The sequence below is a fragment of the Colias eurytheme genome, chromosome 9 (assembly GCF_061535395.1).
Source record: "Colias eurytheme isolate Ceu_HAF_F1 chromosome 9, ilColEury1 Martin Lab GWU primary, whole genome shotgun sequence".
Classification (NCBI taxonomy): domain Eukaryota; kingdom Metazoa; phylum Arthropoda; class Insecta; order Lepidoptera; family Pieridae; genus Colias; species Colias eurytheme.
In genome coordinates this window covers 2,935,921-2,954,853 of record NC_142988.1, presented here as the reverse complement: position 1 = coordinate 2,954,853, position 18,933 = coordinate 2,935,921, and the positions used below count along the sequence as shown (strand labels likewise).

The 18,933-nt window shown below is 33.6% G+C and overlaps 1 protein-coding gene across 5 annotated transcripts in view; it reads right to left on the bottom strand.

Annotated features, from left to right (window-relative positions):
- The window catches only part of LOC149905676 (rho GTPase-activating protein 23-like), a 311,247-nt gene that overhangs the window by 220,856 nt on the left and 71,458 nt on the right, over positions 1 to 18,933 (bottom strand). For all 5 annotated transcript variants that reach the window (XM_090105041.1, XM_090105038.1, XM_090105040.1 and 2 more), the window contains exon 2: positions 17,324 to 17,700. In XM_090105041.1, coding sequence (XP_089961167.1) covers positions 17,324 to 17,686 — 363 coding nt within the window. In that variant the 5' untranslated portion in view covers positions 17,687 to 17,700. The remainder of the gene's footprint in view (positions 1 to 17,323; positions 17,701 to 18,933) is intronic.

The following is an 18,933-nucleotide window of genomic DNA, read 5'->3' as shown; positions in this document are numbered from 1 at the left end:
ACATAATACATATCATAAAAGCGAAATCTTGGAATAGATACTCAAACAAAATCTACCCAAATGCCCGTTTTGTGGAAGTGATAATGCTTACAGCTCGAAGGATAGATAAAGTACTACAGAGCGATGCGATAAAATAAATCTCAATACTGAGAAGTCGCCTATAGACTTGTCAAACAATATTTCTACTACCTATGATCATATTTTTATCATATCAGAATAGAAAGTAACTTCTCTTAACATTGTAGATAGAAGATTTTACTGAAAAAAATTATAGTAGTGGGTTTATAATAAGCCTTTACAGGAATACAGTTTCAAAAGCAGTATTCAAAAAAAGCACGTAAGTATGCACGAGTCAAAGAAAATGTATCCTTATTCGAAACAATACAATGAGGTACCGTAAGCAAAAAACCTCGCAGGTCAGTGCGTGCGTTTTTCAAGAGAAAGGTCCACAAAAACGCAAAAAAACGATTTATTACCGTACGGAAGCGCTGTTACGTCAACATTGATCGTAAATCTGATGACATTAATTTTAATACTTCCTACAATTACGGGACAATCGATTTATCGTTTATTTGATTTTCGTGTTGACTCTACGATCAATTATCATATTAATTATGAACGAATTATGTGTTAATATTCATAAATGTTTAATACTTTTTACAGTGTCAATATTGTTTCGCAATTTAAGCGTGGTCTTTATCGAATATTTGTTAATATATAAAATTGGATTTCAGAATACGTGCTTTAACTTGTAAGAGGTTGGATAAACGAAACCTTTCCCTTTAATCCAATAAAATTTCATATAACTTTCATTTACTGATGGATTCTACGTTACATATTGTTATCATTTTATAAGTTTAAAACATTCTTTTAATATTTGATTCTAAAAAAGATTCTGGTAAATTAAATATCAAGCCTATATTAGGTGCAACTTTAAACTTATAAATCACAATGGAAACCCCTATAACTATTTCCTCACACGTGACTATTTTCAAGCACATTGACTCACAATTTCATCGTATCGTGTGTTAAATGATAGTTATTTAGTTTTTGCACAGCCATTAGATAAAGTTAACTCATAAAGAAAATTACATGCAATTTGCTTTCAACGTGCGAGTAAACATTTTCTTAGTCGTGAATAATTTAGCGCGTGCTATAGAGCGTCGTGTTTTTAAATGATTTATAAGTTGCATGTGGAGATATAGAGATATCGGTGAGATTGCCATCGTGATCGTCTGTAAAATCAATACGGCGAAGGAATCGTGCTCAAAGTGGGCGTTTAACCTTTGGCCGAAGGCGTGCGGCGCGGGCGCATACGCCGCGTCAAACCATCCATCATGACCACTATCTGAGGCAAATTAACCCAACACAGACGCCACTGAACCTGCTCGTCCAGTACTTGTGATCTCTCATTCAGTACTGGGTGCGACACACCCGGGATCAAACACAATGGTTACTTTTGTATTTTACTACCCGAATGGGACATTTACAAATCGCTTTGCGCTGAGCACGTCACGCTTTACTATTTGACTTTCCTCCTCTAGTTAAGAATCTGCGATTGTATCGGCGCGACTTAACTGATGGTAATGCATATTGCTATTTGAAATAATTATAAATAACTTCGTGCAATTATTCGCGCTTGTAGGAGTGTTCTTGTATGTGTTTACTACTGTTAGTATTACATTAAATGCATATGTATAATATGGTTTAAATATAAAACACATGAGTAAAGATGTTTTATATGCATCGTCTATATATTGTTACCAAATATAGTTATTATAATGTCTCCATAAGGAACGTTATTACAAACTTTGAGACAGTGAGATATCTTCGCTCAGAGCTTCCCACCAAAATCACTCCAGACATTCAAAGACCCATAAATATCACTCCAACAACCAAACACAACACAAATTACACGAATTTACCGTTCATTTATCACTTTCCACATCGCCAAGCCCTTAATCTCGTCGCGACATATCATCTCGATACCAATTACTAATGTAAATAAGCAAAGGTAACCTTGATAGGGATATACTTGATAAATGGCAGCAATTGGCAGTTATTGCAAGTCATAACTCGACTGGAGACACGGATCACATCCTCGTACGGGCGAAAAATAATGATTGCCGGTACGTGGTGATCTGTCGAGATATGCTATCGACTACCTTTATTTTTTGGGATGCTTTTGATCGAGTTTATTTATATGCAATTTTTACATTTCGTTATGTATTGGCATTTTATATTTCATGTACACCGTACATACAGATACAGTTCAAACGCATCAATTTTAATTATTGTACCTACCTATTCTTCAAATAAATTGTATATCAACATCAAAGTCTCATCATTTCACCGATCTACGATTCCACACAATGCCGCGTCCAGCCTCTACAATAAGCTTTATAAAGATAACATAACAATTAACAATTATACTTCTAAATAAGTAGGTACGTAATTCTCTACATTTGATAATTACTGGGCAGAATCGTAGACTGAAATACTCGTAGTAACTAGTACTACTCTCTTATTTATAGAACGAATTCGCCAGTTCTCCATTACAGCGTTCCTAAAATAATGAAGCGTCTCACGCTCAATAGCGAAGAGTAAACTATTTTGAAATACGTCAAACGCACGTCGGGTATCGTATTAATAAATAATTATTATGAAAGCCAGCGTCACTCATGATTATATGCGTGAAGATACAATGATCCGGCCCGGTGCTGTAGCGAGGCAAAATGGCTGTAATAGCGAATAAATACGCATAAACGTTCATTAAAGTACTAGTAATAGATTTATGTTTGATATAGTGTGTTTGTGAGAACGCTGTTTAGAATATAATGTCTTTGTAGGTATGAAGATGAGATTTTGTACTAAAGTGGAAAATTTTTACGTATTACGTATAACAAGAACATTACTTGGTTTCTTTTTGTTAATTTTGCGAAAAGTGTGCTCGTTGCCATAATTACTAAATATTTCTGGAAGTGCCTATTTTAGAAATACTGCCATCGCAAAGTATTGTAGTTTTTAAGTTTAAAAATATACCTACTAATTATTTTCACATAAGTACGATCAATATAATGCCACTATCAAAACTCTTTACCCGAACTTCTACCAACCAACCTACTCTATAATTCAGTACGTGATAATTCCGGATACCTCATTAAATACATTATCGGCTCAACAAAAAACAGTTACAAGTTCGCTCGCGTGATAGATAGCGATCGACGATACTATCAAGGGTCAGCACAAGCTAACAATTATTACTGTAATGCTACCGCAATTATATTATATAGCTCTCATAAAGAAAAGCTTTTTACCTTTATCGCTAAGTTCTTATAATTTCAATCGCTGCGCTTATCTCTGGAAATTATCTGAGTTATATCAATTATCGTGTTAGTCATTCTGTATGTTGTTTATCGCGTGCCTTAGCTTTTCGCTTTATAGAAAATCATTTCTTGGTAAAGTTCTTTTGAACTATCGTTTACTTATCTTGCTACATCGCTTTATCGAGGTATTTCTGGATTTTTTTTGAAGTATTATAAAATTATATTATGAGTATTATCACATTTGGTTTATAATTTTAAATATCACCTGCCTGAAATAAACAAACAATACCACATGATGGAAAAGCATACACATGTAGATAAAATGTATAAGCTTTATCACGTTGTCATCATCGCTAACTTATAAGTAGCGTTAGCTACTATTAAGTATTCTGTATATACCTATGTGTCTAATGTTTTCTGCCTAGAATACATCAACGTTTCCCTACCATTAACTTCACCGATACAACCAAAACATACACATTGCCATGTAAAAGCTTAACCTTATCTCAATCCATATCTCTATCACATTATACACAAAACACATAGTTTGCGGGTTGCGACATGGTCCCCATCAATCACAACTAGTCACGAAACACTTACAGCTAATACCACTCAAATTGACAGGAATAACGCTACTCGAACTGTCAAAGGACCAATTTCTATTTGATATAGTGTGCCAATGCAGTGAACAAGCAGTTATTACACTGGTTAGACATACAGTTAATATTTAACATTGGAAATTGTTCTAAATGTATGACAATCCTTTGTCGGTATCTCGGAGTATACAATCAAACATAATAAAAATATACTCAAATATCTATTTAAAAGTAATCCTAAAAGGAAACCAGATATATCTCTCGGTACTTGCAACTCGAATTCCCTAAAAGAAAGCTCCAGAAATATCTCGTGAAGGTACTGCATTCCGTGACCATGCAAACCCATTGAACTATAGATAACACGAAGAAAATACCCGACCACGGCACTTTATCACGATCCCCGGATAGAAAGTAGCGTATGAAATGATTCATAATGACAGATAGACTTATTAACAATCCGCCACATATAAATCAATAGCCAACATCGACAACTGCACGAAGAGCGAAAATGTGAATCGGGCTTATGATTTATTTGTTAAAAGATAAAGCCTTTTCCCGCCGTTTATTGCCGTGTAATATAATTGTGATATATTTGCTGACTGTACATACGCGGTTATGTGTGTGTGTATGGTGTGTGTAGATTGCACTTAGTATTTAAAGACAAGGATACATACGATAAAGGATACTACAGAATTTTTATCAGGTTTAATCATTTTGAAATTATTTTTGCAGAAGTTCGTAAACGTTAGTTAATTTGTTGTAAGTACTAGACAATCGTACCTACTCATATAAAGAAAATGTTTAAATTGATGCCTGCTGATCAAACTTTAGAACTTTTACCTCCTTAATTTAAGACAAATTTGAACTCTAAATAAATAATTAGAAGTTCTCATTCTCTGAGCTTTCCTGTCCCTTAACATATGAAATATATAAAAATCCCAAACAGCTCCAACTTCATGCTGTACCCACACCGTGACCAAGCATGATACGCCATACGCCCACCGCCTGACTCCAATCGTAAATCGATTGACGTAACCTAAGTAGGCATACATTGCAATGATAAATGTGCGCCCTGAGTAAAGCTTGTTAGCTCGAGATGCAGATAAATAAGCACTTTTAACACGCAACCAAACGAATCACCTGTCATGCCGTTAATCTGTGTTGCTTTATAGTTATTTTTGAAGTGAAAACTTCTTTAGCGGCGTTGAGCACTTTTTCTGTAATGGGTATAAAATCTTAAACTCGCGTCAGGACACGTGACCTGATCGAAAAAGCGTAAGACGGATGGATATCAAACATGCTCAACGTTAAAAATCAAGTTTTCACTTCTGCCGGCACTCCCGGAGTGCAACCCTTCTTTTTTTATGATTACTAGAGCAATGTTGGTTTAGTGGGATCTGAATTAAATCTCAGGTGAATAGACAAGTGTGCATTTTTTTTTCAATTAATGAGCATAGGTACATAATATCGTTACTAATCCAATCTGTGAAAGGATAAATCGTGAGGATAATGCCAGTCGATAAATGGAAATTAAAGTATTTGGTAAAAATAGGTACAATATTTGAAAATTTTGGAATTATAGAAAAAACTAGACATGAGACGGGATTACGCTTCAATTATGCCAAAAATGCGTATCTTTGTTAAGTAAGTTGCATTAAATTATAAAATCAGTATGTACCTACACAGACATATTTATTTTATCAATACCTGCGATGAGTCAGACAAACAAGGTACGTACGTAATTTTGCCCTGCATGCAGTCCCTTTAATCTGCCTTCCGACACAATAAAAAAGCGACAGCATTTAATCACATCTAGACCACACAGTTTTTCACAATGTACAATTACAGAGCCGACAGCCATGTAACCATCCTATAAATTAACACTATTAGTCTAAGATCCCACAGCATTTTCGTGCGTTCATCGTTTTTTTTTGCTAAAACCAATTTTATGTTTAAATAAATCTATTAGAAAAAAATTAATTAAAGATGCTTGCGGCCAAATTTTGACTGGCAACCTAGTCGATATATATTCTACTAATTATAAATATACATAAAATTTTGGTTTTACCAAAAAAACGATGAACGCACGAAAATGCTGTGGGATCTCGTACTATATCGACCGTGACATTTGTTAACAACCACTGTTTATCTGTGCATAATAAAATCAGAGAATCACCCGTCGATCGTTGTATGGCAGAAATCAATTTGGCAATTAATCACCACGCTGAGAAGTGATTATTTAAATTATAGTCTTCTTCAATCAGTGCTCATTACTAGGTATGATTTATGAGGCGGTTTTTGCACGATTCGTATCAAAAGTTGCATACATATTTTATGATCGGTGTCCTCCTACGTAGATGATACAATGTATTGCAGCTAGTTATTTAAAATGAAAGTGAAGCTAGTTTGTAGTTTTTTCTAAGAGGAAGCATAAAAATCTATGATGTAAAGATTGTAAATAATGAGTAGGTGTATTTGCAGGTACTGTAAAAATGTTATTATGCAATCAAGTAATTATGTAAAGGAACTAAAAGCCGTATCACCGACTTTTCTTTTAGGAAAAAACATATTATATAAACTGAAGGCCATTCACAGATGTTGGTATAAAAATAACCCATCATATTAATCTTGTCCGAGTTTCATCTAGTATCCAATTGGTCTATATCTACCTAGGTACCTTAAAAATTAATACAGTAACCACAGATTATATCATTAAATTGAAGTTTTAAAGAGAAATTCAAAAACCTTGAACCTGACTCTCACACATACATTACCATGTTATTGGTATCCAAATCTCGGTCACACAAGTATTACCACATCCACATCAAAACCACATTAAAACATCGATAAAATAACATTAAACAAGTGTGCCAGCAGTTATTCCATTAGTTTGAGCAAACACGACTAGCTTAATTGAAAATTTAATTAATTTTGATCGGAAACAAAGGAAGACGCTAATCAAACAGGAAGACATTACCCGCTTTACGCGAAACCGGTTAAGATCGATCGTGTGAATACACCAATGTTTTTGGAGACAGTTATGTAATTATTACGATAAATATGCATAATAATTCTTAGAAAAGATAGTAATTATGTGGAGTCCTTCCGTCAAAGATTCCAATATTTATTTTTATATAATCGTAACGAAAAACTGGATTTGGAAGGAAGCATAACTATGTTAATGCGTATATTAATTTTTATTTAAAGGATTGTTTATTTTTGCAGGCGACTAAATAGGTACGGAAGCATTAATTCAGTTGTTATTTTTAGCGAAGTTCCTTTTTATAAGTAACCAAAAAGATTTCTATACAAATATTAAACGACGCACATATCAAAGTAACATTTCTTAAAACATCTAAACCGTAGACCAAAAGACCATTCAGTCCAATCAATGGAGCCTGCATCTTCACCCAATACCGAGTTTCACTTAATGATAAATGAAATCACCGCATATGATTTATTCCGCAATGAAAACCTATTCACACGTTTTCTATGCAAATTTCTAATTCGAAGTTTTCAATTAGTTTTGCTTTCACCATTCAATGGAAAATGTTATGGGTACCGGAAAATATATATTGCACTTTGAGGTTAAGATGAATTTGCATTTCTGATTATTGCGCTTTTAAGTAATGAATCTGTACTTTCAAAACCATTCGTTATAAATATCTACGTGTCGTGTCAATAAAAGTATTTTTTATTTTTACCCGTAAATTAGGTAATAGGTAGGTACCTATTATATTATATTATATTTAAAGGCAGCTTTTACAGTGCATTTATGCTTAACGATATTTCTGCAACAAAATAAAGTACTCTAATTCGTTAAAAAAAGAAGCTAAGAAAATAACATTATAATTGGATCCTTATATGTATCAGCTTCAAATATTAAACAAACTGTCTACCATCTTTTGACTCAGATCTGACGTAAAGCTAAGTCTCTAAAAATAAGCCAATAAAGAAAGCCGGCGTATAAAGCGTATAAGATGCGATTAAAAAAGCATTCCATTGAAATTGCAGTAAACTGCGCGAGATATAAACTTCTTAACGTCAATATAAACACCACATTATAAATTAATATGCAACTGAATGTGTCACTCGGGACTCCAAACACGTAGGTACATACCTAACAAAAACGTCTCAAGGATTACCGAGTCCAGTAAACTTGTTTCTTAGCTAGAATTAAAAGAAAAATTATTTTTTATTGCCGCCATATAAATATCTTGTCGACATAAAGATCGCTTTGTATCAAGCCAAACAATGGCGTGTTTCATTACAATGTTAACTTTGTGTCGTTTATGGACTAGTCTTCAGATATGCCTTAGACTTGGCCGTAAGAAGGATAAAAGATAGCCTGTACTGAGATCTCGCAATAGAAAGCGATGATAAAACATTAATGCTACAATTATTCCTATATGTAAACAACTTATGCGCTTGAAGCATGACGAAATGTAACAAATGACGAATCACAATGCTGAATTTAAAATTATAATGTTAAATAATTTGGAAAATCCAAAAGTGCACGCCTCACAATTTTTTTTAATAAATATTTATTAATTATTATTTTTGTTTATTTAATAACAATTAAACCACATCGAATCAGACCCTGAAAAATGAAAGGGTTCTATTCCTGAGCATACTCAAGCGTAAGAGAAAAAAAAAGACTCGATTAGTAAAGTATTTCGGTCGCTATCGTGTTAACAAGAAAAAGGATCCGCACTTACAGACACACGGACGTCCAAGACAGAACTTTTTTAAACTGTTTTTTTAACTAGTTTAAATAACAAAAATGACATCAAAAATATCATGAACGTTAAAAATAGTGTTTTTTCTTAATATGTGTGTGTATGTATTATCTTACAAGTGCAATGTATGATACTTAAAGACATTTTAAGTTTGAAAAATCAGATGTTTTGCGCGAAGTGACCGTAGTACCCACCTCAACGCTTCGCTTATGAGGCGTGCAATTCTAAATGTCGAATGTTTATAAATTAATTCAATTTAACGAAACTTTCTTTACATCAAGACCTTTAAATGACGAAATGGTCTTTAAAAGCTATCGTAAAACTATAACAAAATATATATATTAACATTAACTCAAATATAAATCTACTTAACATTTAACCATTCCCTGAATCTCAAAAATATTAACACTTATTGAAACTGATCTATGTATTCTTATAAGGTTAACGAAGTGAATTAAAATCAAGAGCAAGAATATTTACAGTAGATAGAAACAGATTTCCAAAAATATCCAGATCGTAGTACCTCCACATTTATTAAACCTTTTAGTCTAACAACAAATAAAACATAAAATCTCATACAATTTCATAAACCTATTACGTACATTAAAATAACGTATCTGAAATTCATATGAGGCTCAGGTATGACCTACAATTGTGCCTGTATAAGGCAGTGTGTCGTGTACACAAGAAGTGATATTTGCATAATCATCCCATACGGAACGAATTCATTATTGTATCGCGTGTCCGTTGTAAGACACGACACGTTATGCTTTATTTTATTGATTTATTTTCAAATGGTGTTTAAATCTTAAAAATAAATTTATGTGCTATGCTAAATAGAGATACCTAATTTGAGAGTTAGTAATGGTTTGATAACAGAGGAATTAGAAAAGAGTATCGAGGTTGAAAAACACACAAGAAATTTTTTGATAAAGACTGGAATTAGTGAAATCATTGTATTAAATTGCAAACATGTTAAATTTTATAATTATTAATCAAGTAATTTTGACAAATATTAAGCATTAAAAAGTTCCAGTATACCTACCAGAATAATAAATTTATTTTAATGTTATTCATAGACTGAAATTTGAAACCGTCCAACCACAAGCTTGAAGAAGAACATATAATACTAAATAATTCTGGACATTGGAAAGCTAGCATTTGTTATTCGATATTTTATAGTAATAAATAGAGACAAGTCAATTATAAACTGTCTAATAGATTACGCTGATATCTATAGAACACGTTTTCATGATTCTCAGCGAACCCACTAAAACGTGACGATTATTGTTGGCATTAAATTGAAGACATGACTCGAAAGTCATGTTATTTAGCTGTACGGTAACCTGAGACTGATTTAAAGAGCCCAATAGCTTACTATTGTCGACGTACAGATTAACTGACATCGTTAAACTTGGCTTCACACAATATGTCGAAACATTACAAATTATTATTGATAAACTTGGATAATATGAGAGTTTAGAATGGGTTAAAGTTTATGGTACTTATAAAGACTGTTGTTTTATATACTTTCTTGTAATAATTACTAATTAAGACAAAAAATAATCATAGCAAAAATGTCAATTGAAATTTATTGTGAGAGCCTACAATAATTGCAGCATTATTTACGTTTGTTCGTTAAAAGTTCTATAAAACCATAACAAAAGTCATAACTAATCTAATAAATGAATAACCAGCTCATATACAAAAGCTGAAACCATCCAGCAACATAGTTAAAAATAAAAAATATATTTAAGTATTACACTTTACATTGCTACCCGAATCGTTTAACAAATTCATAAATCAAACACTTTATCATATAAATAAAATAACTTTTTCGGCTAGATTCCCGTAAGACAATGCAACCGCGCACACTGTCTCCTGTCAATCAGGTTATTAAGGGCGCTTTGGTCGCCCGTGGGCGGACCGCGGTGACAACTGAAAGTAGCAGACTTTGTTCTACTCGTTAAATCAATACGAGATTTTATCTAAACACGCATGCACTCGGAGAATGGGTATCGAAAATCACGCAATCGAGTAGCCAAAATTGTATCGATGGATTGTGCATTTGGCGCGAAAATTTTAGAATTCAAGTGAAAGATAATCATTGGTGTTATAAATGCCTTGGCTTATACATTTCTTGACTGTAAATAACATGGCCACTGTGAAAATAAAATAAATTATTCGATATGCCTAAGAAAATAAGAGAAAACAACATGCTCCGATAAGTAAATTAATCATTGGATGAAGTCGTCGTTTAAAACGGACTTAGATTTAAAAAGATTTTGTTTATGCACCAATGCCCAAATAAAAACGAAAACTATGTGTGTCTTTATCAACACAGCGTCATTAAATTATACGTAAACCTTACTCATAATATATTAAACACACTCAAGGGAGCACTCAAGGCAATTAACAAAAGCACACTTCATGCATCCATGTAAGCTGATACATTGACTCCATCGAGTTCTTCCTTAATAAGATCTATTGAGCTCAAATACTTACCGTCTAACACCGATATTGAGTTTCTAATCGTGTTTAGTTACAACTTACAAGACACGCGATTTTACAGAATATAGGAATTTACGAACACTATCTTATTATCTTGAATTGCTGCTTATGTTATTACAATTTGTGAACATTCTATCAAAAACGTTAGACTCTTCCAAAAACATTGGTATACTTTTAATCCCTCTTCACGATCGGTAAGTAGAAGCAATCACGAAAGTGTAGAGGGCCTAAATGTCTATGATCGGCCGTCATTGTAGATGTACTTTATTCACCGTAATGGCGGCAAACATCGTCGATCATTTGTTGGGCCAACGCTCTCGATTGTAAAGAGGGCCCATAAAGATCACAAATGCGTAAGTCAATAGCAAAAAGCTGGATATTTTATGCTAAGTGTCGGTAAAAAAGAGTTTTTCTTCTATAGCATAAAAGGTTGGGTATACACATAGAACTCACAAGAGATGTATCAAAGATAGCCTTACTATATCTCTAGAAATGGATAGTTATGTTACGTGCAACTTAACAAACATAACACGATAGGTATATTATAATTACGTTGGCAATAGAAGTGTGTTAAACATCTGAGGCAATAAAACATATGGATGGAATACAGATTAGGTGTTACTACGATTTAGGGCCATATATAGAACATTTTTACATGTTTGTAACGTCAGAGCTGCATGTTTTATGGTACATATTACCTATTACCTAGATACCATTGCTTTTGTTTTGCTCTTATATAAAAAAAAAGATAAATGAAACCTTTACATCGTAATTCGTAACATATTTTATGCCTACTTGTGGATGCAACACTTTCCTTCTGCGTAGTTCCTTGTTACCTAAATGATTTTATGTTCTACGATTTTAAATAATGGTATATTTAATACCTATTTATATATCCAAATTTTTTATTAATTAATGTTTGAATACAGTCGATCAATATCAGACGCTTTTACACGATTAATAAAATAGCACAGACAGACTTATAGCAGTTACTTATCATATTCAAATCTATAACAAATATAACGCAAACAAATATAGTGATAAACAGCCTAAAGCCGGTTATTCCAAAGTGGGTCAGTTTAACAATTAATACATCTGCATTTAAACAAGCTCTCAAGATGCGCACGCGATCCCGAGGTGATAATATAAGGGTAGTATTTAAACGAGTGACTGTAAATTAAAGTTTTAGTTATCAAAAATAATTAATTGGGGTAACAGAATTACTAAGTGAGCGACTGACTGCGAGCGATGAAAAATTAATAGATCAGCAACTACAATAACAAACATTAATATGCGTTACATAAAATACAAAATGAGCAGCTTCATAATATTTGAGCGACCTAATATTAATTGTTTGAGTGACAAAATTACGTCTTGTATTATTATAATATTCATTATTTGGCATATGATTTATTTATAGTGAGTGGCATTTTATCTTAATCGAGGTATTTCGAATAGAAAAATAACTTTGAAAAATACTATAATGGACAGAGTAGGTACTATCAGTTCAATTTGTTTTGTTTTTAGTCGCTCATATAGTAATGTAATCACACAGTTAGAATTCTAATATATCAAATGGATTAATCACAATCCTCCTTTAGTACGCTCAATCTGTATTTTATTATCAACTAATATTCGTTGCTTGCTTAGTTTATTTGTCGATTACTCAAATTCATACCGCTCAAGTTATTAAATCAGTATCTCATAATCAGTCGTTCACTTTATTTTCAGTCGCTCGTTTTATTATTCCCCATAATATACTAAAGGGCTGTAACATTGTTGATGAAACGTGGGTTTGCACGCCTTCGCGTTGCTAGGTTAATGGAATATCTGATTTGAGATAAAAATATAATATACAGAATTACCTATTACAGTTGTGAGTAAGTGATCCTAACACTGTTGTTTAAATTTGATTATAGACTTTCCTAAAACAGTTGTGAGTTTGTGATGCAAAAATGCTCCATTTTTTGAAGATTATTAAAAACTTAATATTGGATTAGATTGCATAATTACACTTTATAATAGTTTATTATAAACCAATTTCAATTAAAAATATTGGACACATTAGGTTATTCGTTATTACTATCAAAAAGATATCAATGATGCGAGCTTTTATTGTACCAATTTTTTCATTTAAATTTTAAAGATAAAAAATTAATTAAGTATAACATAAAAGATAAATTTATAAGTTAGCATAATAATTGATAAAGATTCAGACAGCTTCATCTAGCGACCGAATTTTAAATCATCTTACCCAGACTACGTCTATATAAACATACCAGCTCTTTATAATTGTGAAATAGATGTATTTAGAGGTTGGAAACAGCGAAGGGCTCAAGATCTCCACTTTCTAAGTGTTCATTGGGCGGCTGTAATAAGCTATTTTTCAATTGCACAGCTTTCGGTTCACTTTCCAACTCGTGTCGATGTTCTGTTATCTTATAGCCTACAATAACTAATTACAATAGAATGTTAGGAGCTAAATTAATTTCAGTGTTTTATGGCCGGACGTTTATAATTGAAAACCGTAACGATTAAATTATGTATATCATATTTTTTAAAGCTTTGTCTTGTAAAATTATAGGTTGTGCAGAGAAAACTATTAAAACAACTATTCATCATCATAATTCTTATAAGACTATGCAATGTTTATTACGCCATAAAATAATATCGATCGATTTCGATATCACAGTAATTATCGCTATCACATTAAAAACGTGCTTATGAAAATAAAAACGCACCGTTAACTTTTCAGTTTTCACTCACCCCAGGCGATCCAAGGCTTTTAACCCGACATGACCTACGCTAATACGATTCACAGATACACATTACACCGAACATTATTAATATCATTAATATTAAAGCAGTGTAGGCGTAACTGCTTTTCTACACAGGCTATTAAAAGGCTAATGCACTCACAAATACAATAAACCGTCGATAAATATTGATCTAACTGCTGAATATAAACAGTCGATTTATGCATCGGTCTCAGCGATCAATCATTAATTTAACTACGAATAAGGACTCGTATTGTGATATTATGAGACTCACAACCTATTTATCAACCAATTGTAGTTGTGGTTTGACTTGGAAATTGGAATATGCTGTAATATATTATTGGTTGTTAAATATACTATATCGTGGATACACTTTCGTGCAAGTCGGTAAAGTTCATTCTTCACGCACAGTTCAAATTAGGTAGGTACTTACATATAAAAGAAAAATAAGAAGACCGTTGACAATTATTTCTTAATTGTTGATAATTATTATCACCGATAAGGCACACCAAGTTGGAGACATTAAACTAAGATATCTATACTTTATGTGTAATCAAAAAATACTAACGACATTTTTCTAAATATAATCTCTACGATTACTTATTCATAATCCCGTAACAGAAAATATTTTTTCAAATACGCAGCATCAGCCTACGCAATTAATTCAAATCCTTTGAGTGTATTGTATAATTTTTCATTATTTAGAGTGCGTGTTACTCTGTGTATCTCCCACGCGACTGATGTTAGACTGTGATCACAGCTGCAGCGATAAGCGATAAAATTATTAATTTATGTCATAATTCGTATAAAATTCTAATTTTTTTTCTAATTTTTTAAGGAATATAATAAAAAAAGAATTATCGAAATCGGTTCAGCCGTTCTCGAGTTATGCGCTTACCAACACATTTTGCGATTCATTTTTATATATAAGATTATCAATGCAAACCTACATACATAGGTATTATATACTAAGTGCAATTAAATTCGTTAAAATTTGTGTTAATTGTAAACATGATACAAATAAATGATTTTAGTGAATGGATTTCATCTATCACCATAAACACATTCCTATTTCACGCAGACCTTTTGACTCTATCCCATTCATATAACGGTAATTTGAAACACTCCTAATAACTTTTTTTGAAGTGAAACTTCGCGTCATGGTAATACCATCACGTCATGGAGTAAGGCGACCACTTTTATATCTGTAAGTATCTTTGAATCTTGCCAAAGAAGTTTCACTTTTGACACATGTGCTCGGCTTTAATTAAATTAATGGTTAATTTTAAAATTAAATTCCTGTAGGTACTGCTTTCACAAACATCAATTCAATAATCGTAACAACATAATGTTAACAAAACAAACACAACCCACAAACAAAACGTAAGTAGCAATCGTGTTTCCGATAAAATCCACATACCGTTGCACTACCGTTACGATCTCGTGTCGGAGCGCCATTTAGCGTTCGACAATCGCAAGTAATAAAAGCAAGAACGATACATTATTCGATAGCTTGTCGAATATTCACTCGATCATGCTAAACAAACCGACTGACAGCCCTTTTGTAGGTCGCATTCTAATTGAATACTCCGATATGAGATAACTACCGTCATTATTTAAACGATAGCGCTCTCTATTCGTAATAGACGCGACGGAACTGGTTACATGTATTAACAATACGATGTGTTGAAAGAATTCTAAGTGTGTTATTAATAAAGCTTTGTTTATCGGAATGATAAATAATTTCAATTTGTACGTTTCATGTACAAATTTGTAAAAAGATAATTTAGCCGAAGATATTTTAAACATTATCAGATTTCGTAACAGCTTCATTTAACGGCCTCTTACATAATGTATTCTTATGCAGCTGAAAACTTTGTAGTAATCTCACATAAACGTTAAAAGCATTTAACGAATCTCACGCAAATAGCTCGCAAGCGACATTTGACCGCTCTATTCACTCGTCGGATCTCGTTCAAAGGCATTCCTGAGCATGTCGGCTGCCGGCAGCTGATTCCGCGTGTTTTTACTTTTTAGGCCAAGGACCTTCGTCGCTTGTTAGGACTAACGAACTTAAGCCCTTAATGTAGGTCACAGAATTGCATCAGTTTATCGCTCTTAATGATATTCTTTGCGGTTGACTTCATCGATTCGATACTCCCTTTTTATAGCGTTCACGCTCGTTTGTTGCTTAACCCATTGACCACCGTAAGGCCCGATCGGGGCGCGACACAATAGATTTTCTATTGTGTCTGTGATTCCGAGGACTGATGGATTAAACAAAGTTTTCAAATAAAGTCAATGTTGACAACAGTATTATAAATGGCATTTGATCTAACTACTTCTACTAGGTTTCACAATTTCAGCAGCTAATTGTTGCTACGACGACGTCACGTTACTCCTAACTTTAGTCAGAAATTATACGTTCCAAATTCTGAATGACATCATAAATACACTCGTACAGATTTACAAAACAAGAAATGGGAAGTTGTGAATGAACTTCTATAGAGTTACAACACCGCATGAGTCAAAGCATCACGATTGCACACAAGGATTTGGCGCCATCATATATCATTGTGACTCACGGGCTATCACTTTCGCATCGATACACGAATCGCTGCATCATCGTTCCGACTATCGCTAACACGATCGCGTATGGAAAGTGTCGCCCACTGCTGTCGCAATCAAAACAAACTTATTGTTTGTCTTTTCTCGGTACTGACTTTGGCAATATCCTTTGTATCACGAATTGTAACATTTATAGTTAATTGGAATTTATCGATGTGCAATAAATGATTAATGAATGTTTTATATTAAGTTGTTCACGTAATTGTCATAAAATATTATATCTCATTGCTTGGTCGCCAGAATAAACTGTTAGTTTTAGGCATTAGCGCTAAACATCTTCAAATGGAAGTCCAATGGAATTTACTCCAAGATGTAATCCAGAGAAGTCCGTTACTCGACCGGATCCTTACAAACGAAGAGGATTTAGTGGAAAAAAGTGTATCATGCTGCGCTACAAGACCTCACGCAGCTTCACAGTTAGTTACGGTTTACTAAGGAATGTCTGAGATAAAGGAAAAACTCGATCCAAGGTTCTCACCAGCTCCTAATTGAAATTATTAAAACATGATGCTTTTAATTAAAATGAGATTAAATGATCTTTCTTAATAAAATAATTTTCTTGCTAATTAATATTGAAGTTGATATCGTTAACATAAACATAAGAGTAATTATGTGTAAATAATTTCTTTGTACTAATTATAGTATCGCCGTATTATATCTATGTTATAAGTTATAACAATGTTTCAGTTCAGGAAACTAACACAGAAACACAGAACTATGTCTTCAATAACCAATGAGGAACATACCTGAGGATTTCTCGGTGGTTTCGGCAGCCTCATAACAACTGGATGAGCAGGAGCTGGCATTCTCGTGGGCGGTATAAACGGCCGCGGTGCCGGTGGTGGCGGCGGCGGCGCCGGCCTCGGCCCGTGCAGCACCGTCACCGCCGGCATGAGGGGCGGAGGCCGGCGCTCTATCGGCTTGTCACACATAGGCCTCGCCATGGCTTTCTCTGCCATCGCTTTCTCAACTATCGCCAGGTGTTCTGACGGTCTTATGAGCCGGGGTGGGGCAGAACGGGGCTTCGGTTCGGGGCGGACGCTCGGGCGGGGCGGCGGCGCCGGCGGCACCCCGCGCCCCCGCCGCGCCGCCTCCGACTCGTCCGTCATCGGGGCGCGCCAATCTGGAATCAAATAATAACGTCAGTCTAGACTCCAGACTCATTTAAGGTGAATCAGAAGAGGAATGATTATACAGATAAACAGACCTGATTGTATACAAACAGACAGTATTTTCGTGTTTATAAATAATAAGCATTTTGAAGTACACTATAATATTATTATGATAGAGATTGACCTTTTATACTACGCTAGCAATTGCAGAATATAGTTATAACTCATAGGTCCGATATTATAACGATAATTATTAATTATCATTTTGAATAGTATTTGCATTAATCTATTTCTCAATAAAAACTAAACTTTATAAATCCAGGATAACGTTATAAGTTTTTAAATTTGTAACAGCGCCATCTAGGCGTTTCACGTGGAACTAGATCAAGCGAAGCATACACGTACTATCGCGATCGTAGCGAAAAGCGCGCCAAACCGGCGACGTAGCGTCTGCACGCGTCAGTGCCTTAAAAAATAACCTTTTGTGTAAAGTATTTACAACTACCGTTATTCAACTTATTGTGTATTATTCATCGAGGCGAACCATCTGTTCGCATTTACGTAAATTACGTTCTGTACCGTAGAAGGATGTAATTAAGTATTTTATAGTCATTTATTATGAACTTTGATTACTTACGATTAAAAATTAAATTACCTACTTATCTCACGTCGTAAATTAAGACTTATCATTACTAAAACCTTGCGTTAAGTGTAAAATTTAAATTATGTAAAAACATATGTCGCGGCGGATTTAAATATGCAGTTTTAAATAAAATGCAAATAAAATTGCATTTATCAGTTAAACGTTTCTTTTTACCTTAAACTACTAAATTTTAATCTATCTCATTAAAAATATTTTAACATAGCAACATCAATGAACTAAACCCTTTCTCTATCACATACCTACAGCACTATATAAAAGCTGCAAGCCCTTATGTAATTATTTCAGCAACTGCATTGAAACAAAGAGCATTGCCAAAGGGACTGCATGCCTAAACACCCACATCCCTCACCAAACAAACGCATGAATAAAACATGAAAAATATCGCATTTGTAACTGTTTGTTATACTTTGTACTAGCGGAATAATGGTTCATAGAGCAGGCGTCTTAAATCTGAATTACTTAATGATCTAAGGCAGGCGTAGATAAAATTTTAAAACTAAGAGGACGGTTAAAACTTAAAAGTAGATAGAGTACTTACCTATTCATTAAAATTAACATTTATTTGCAATTATGCACATGC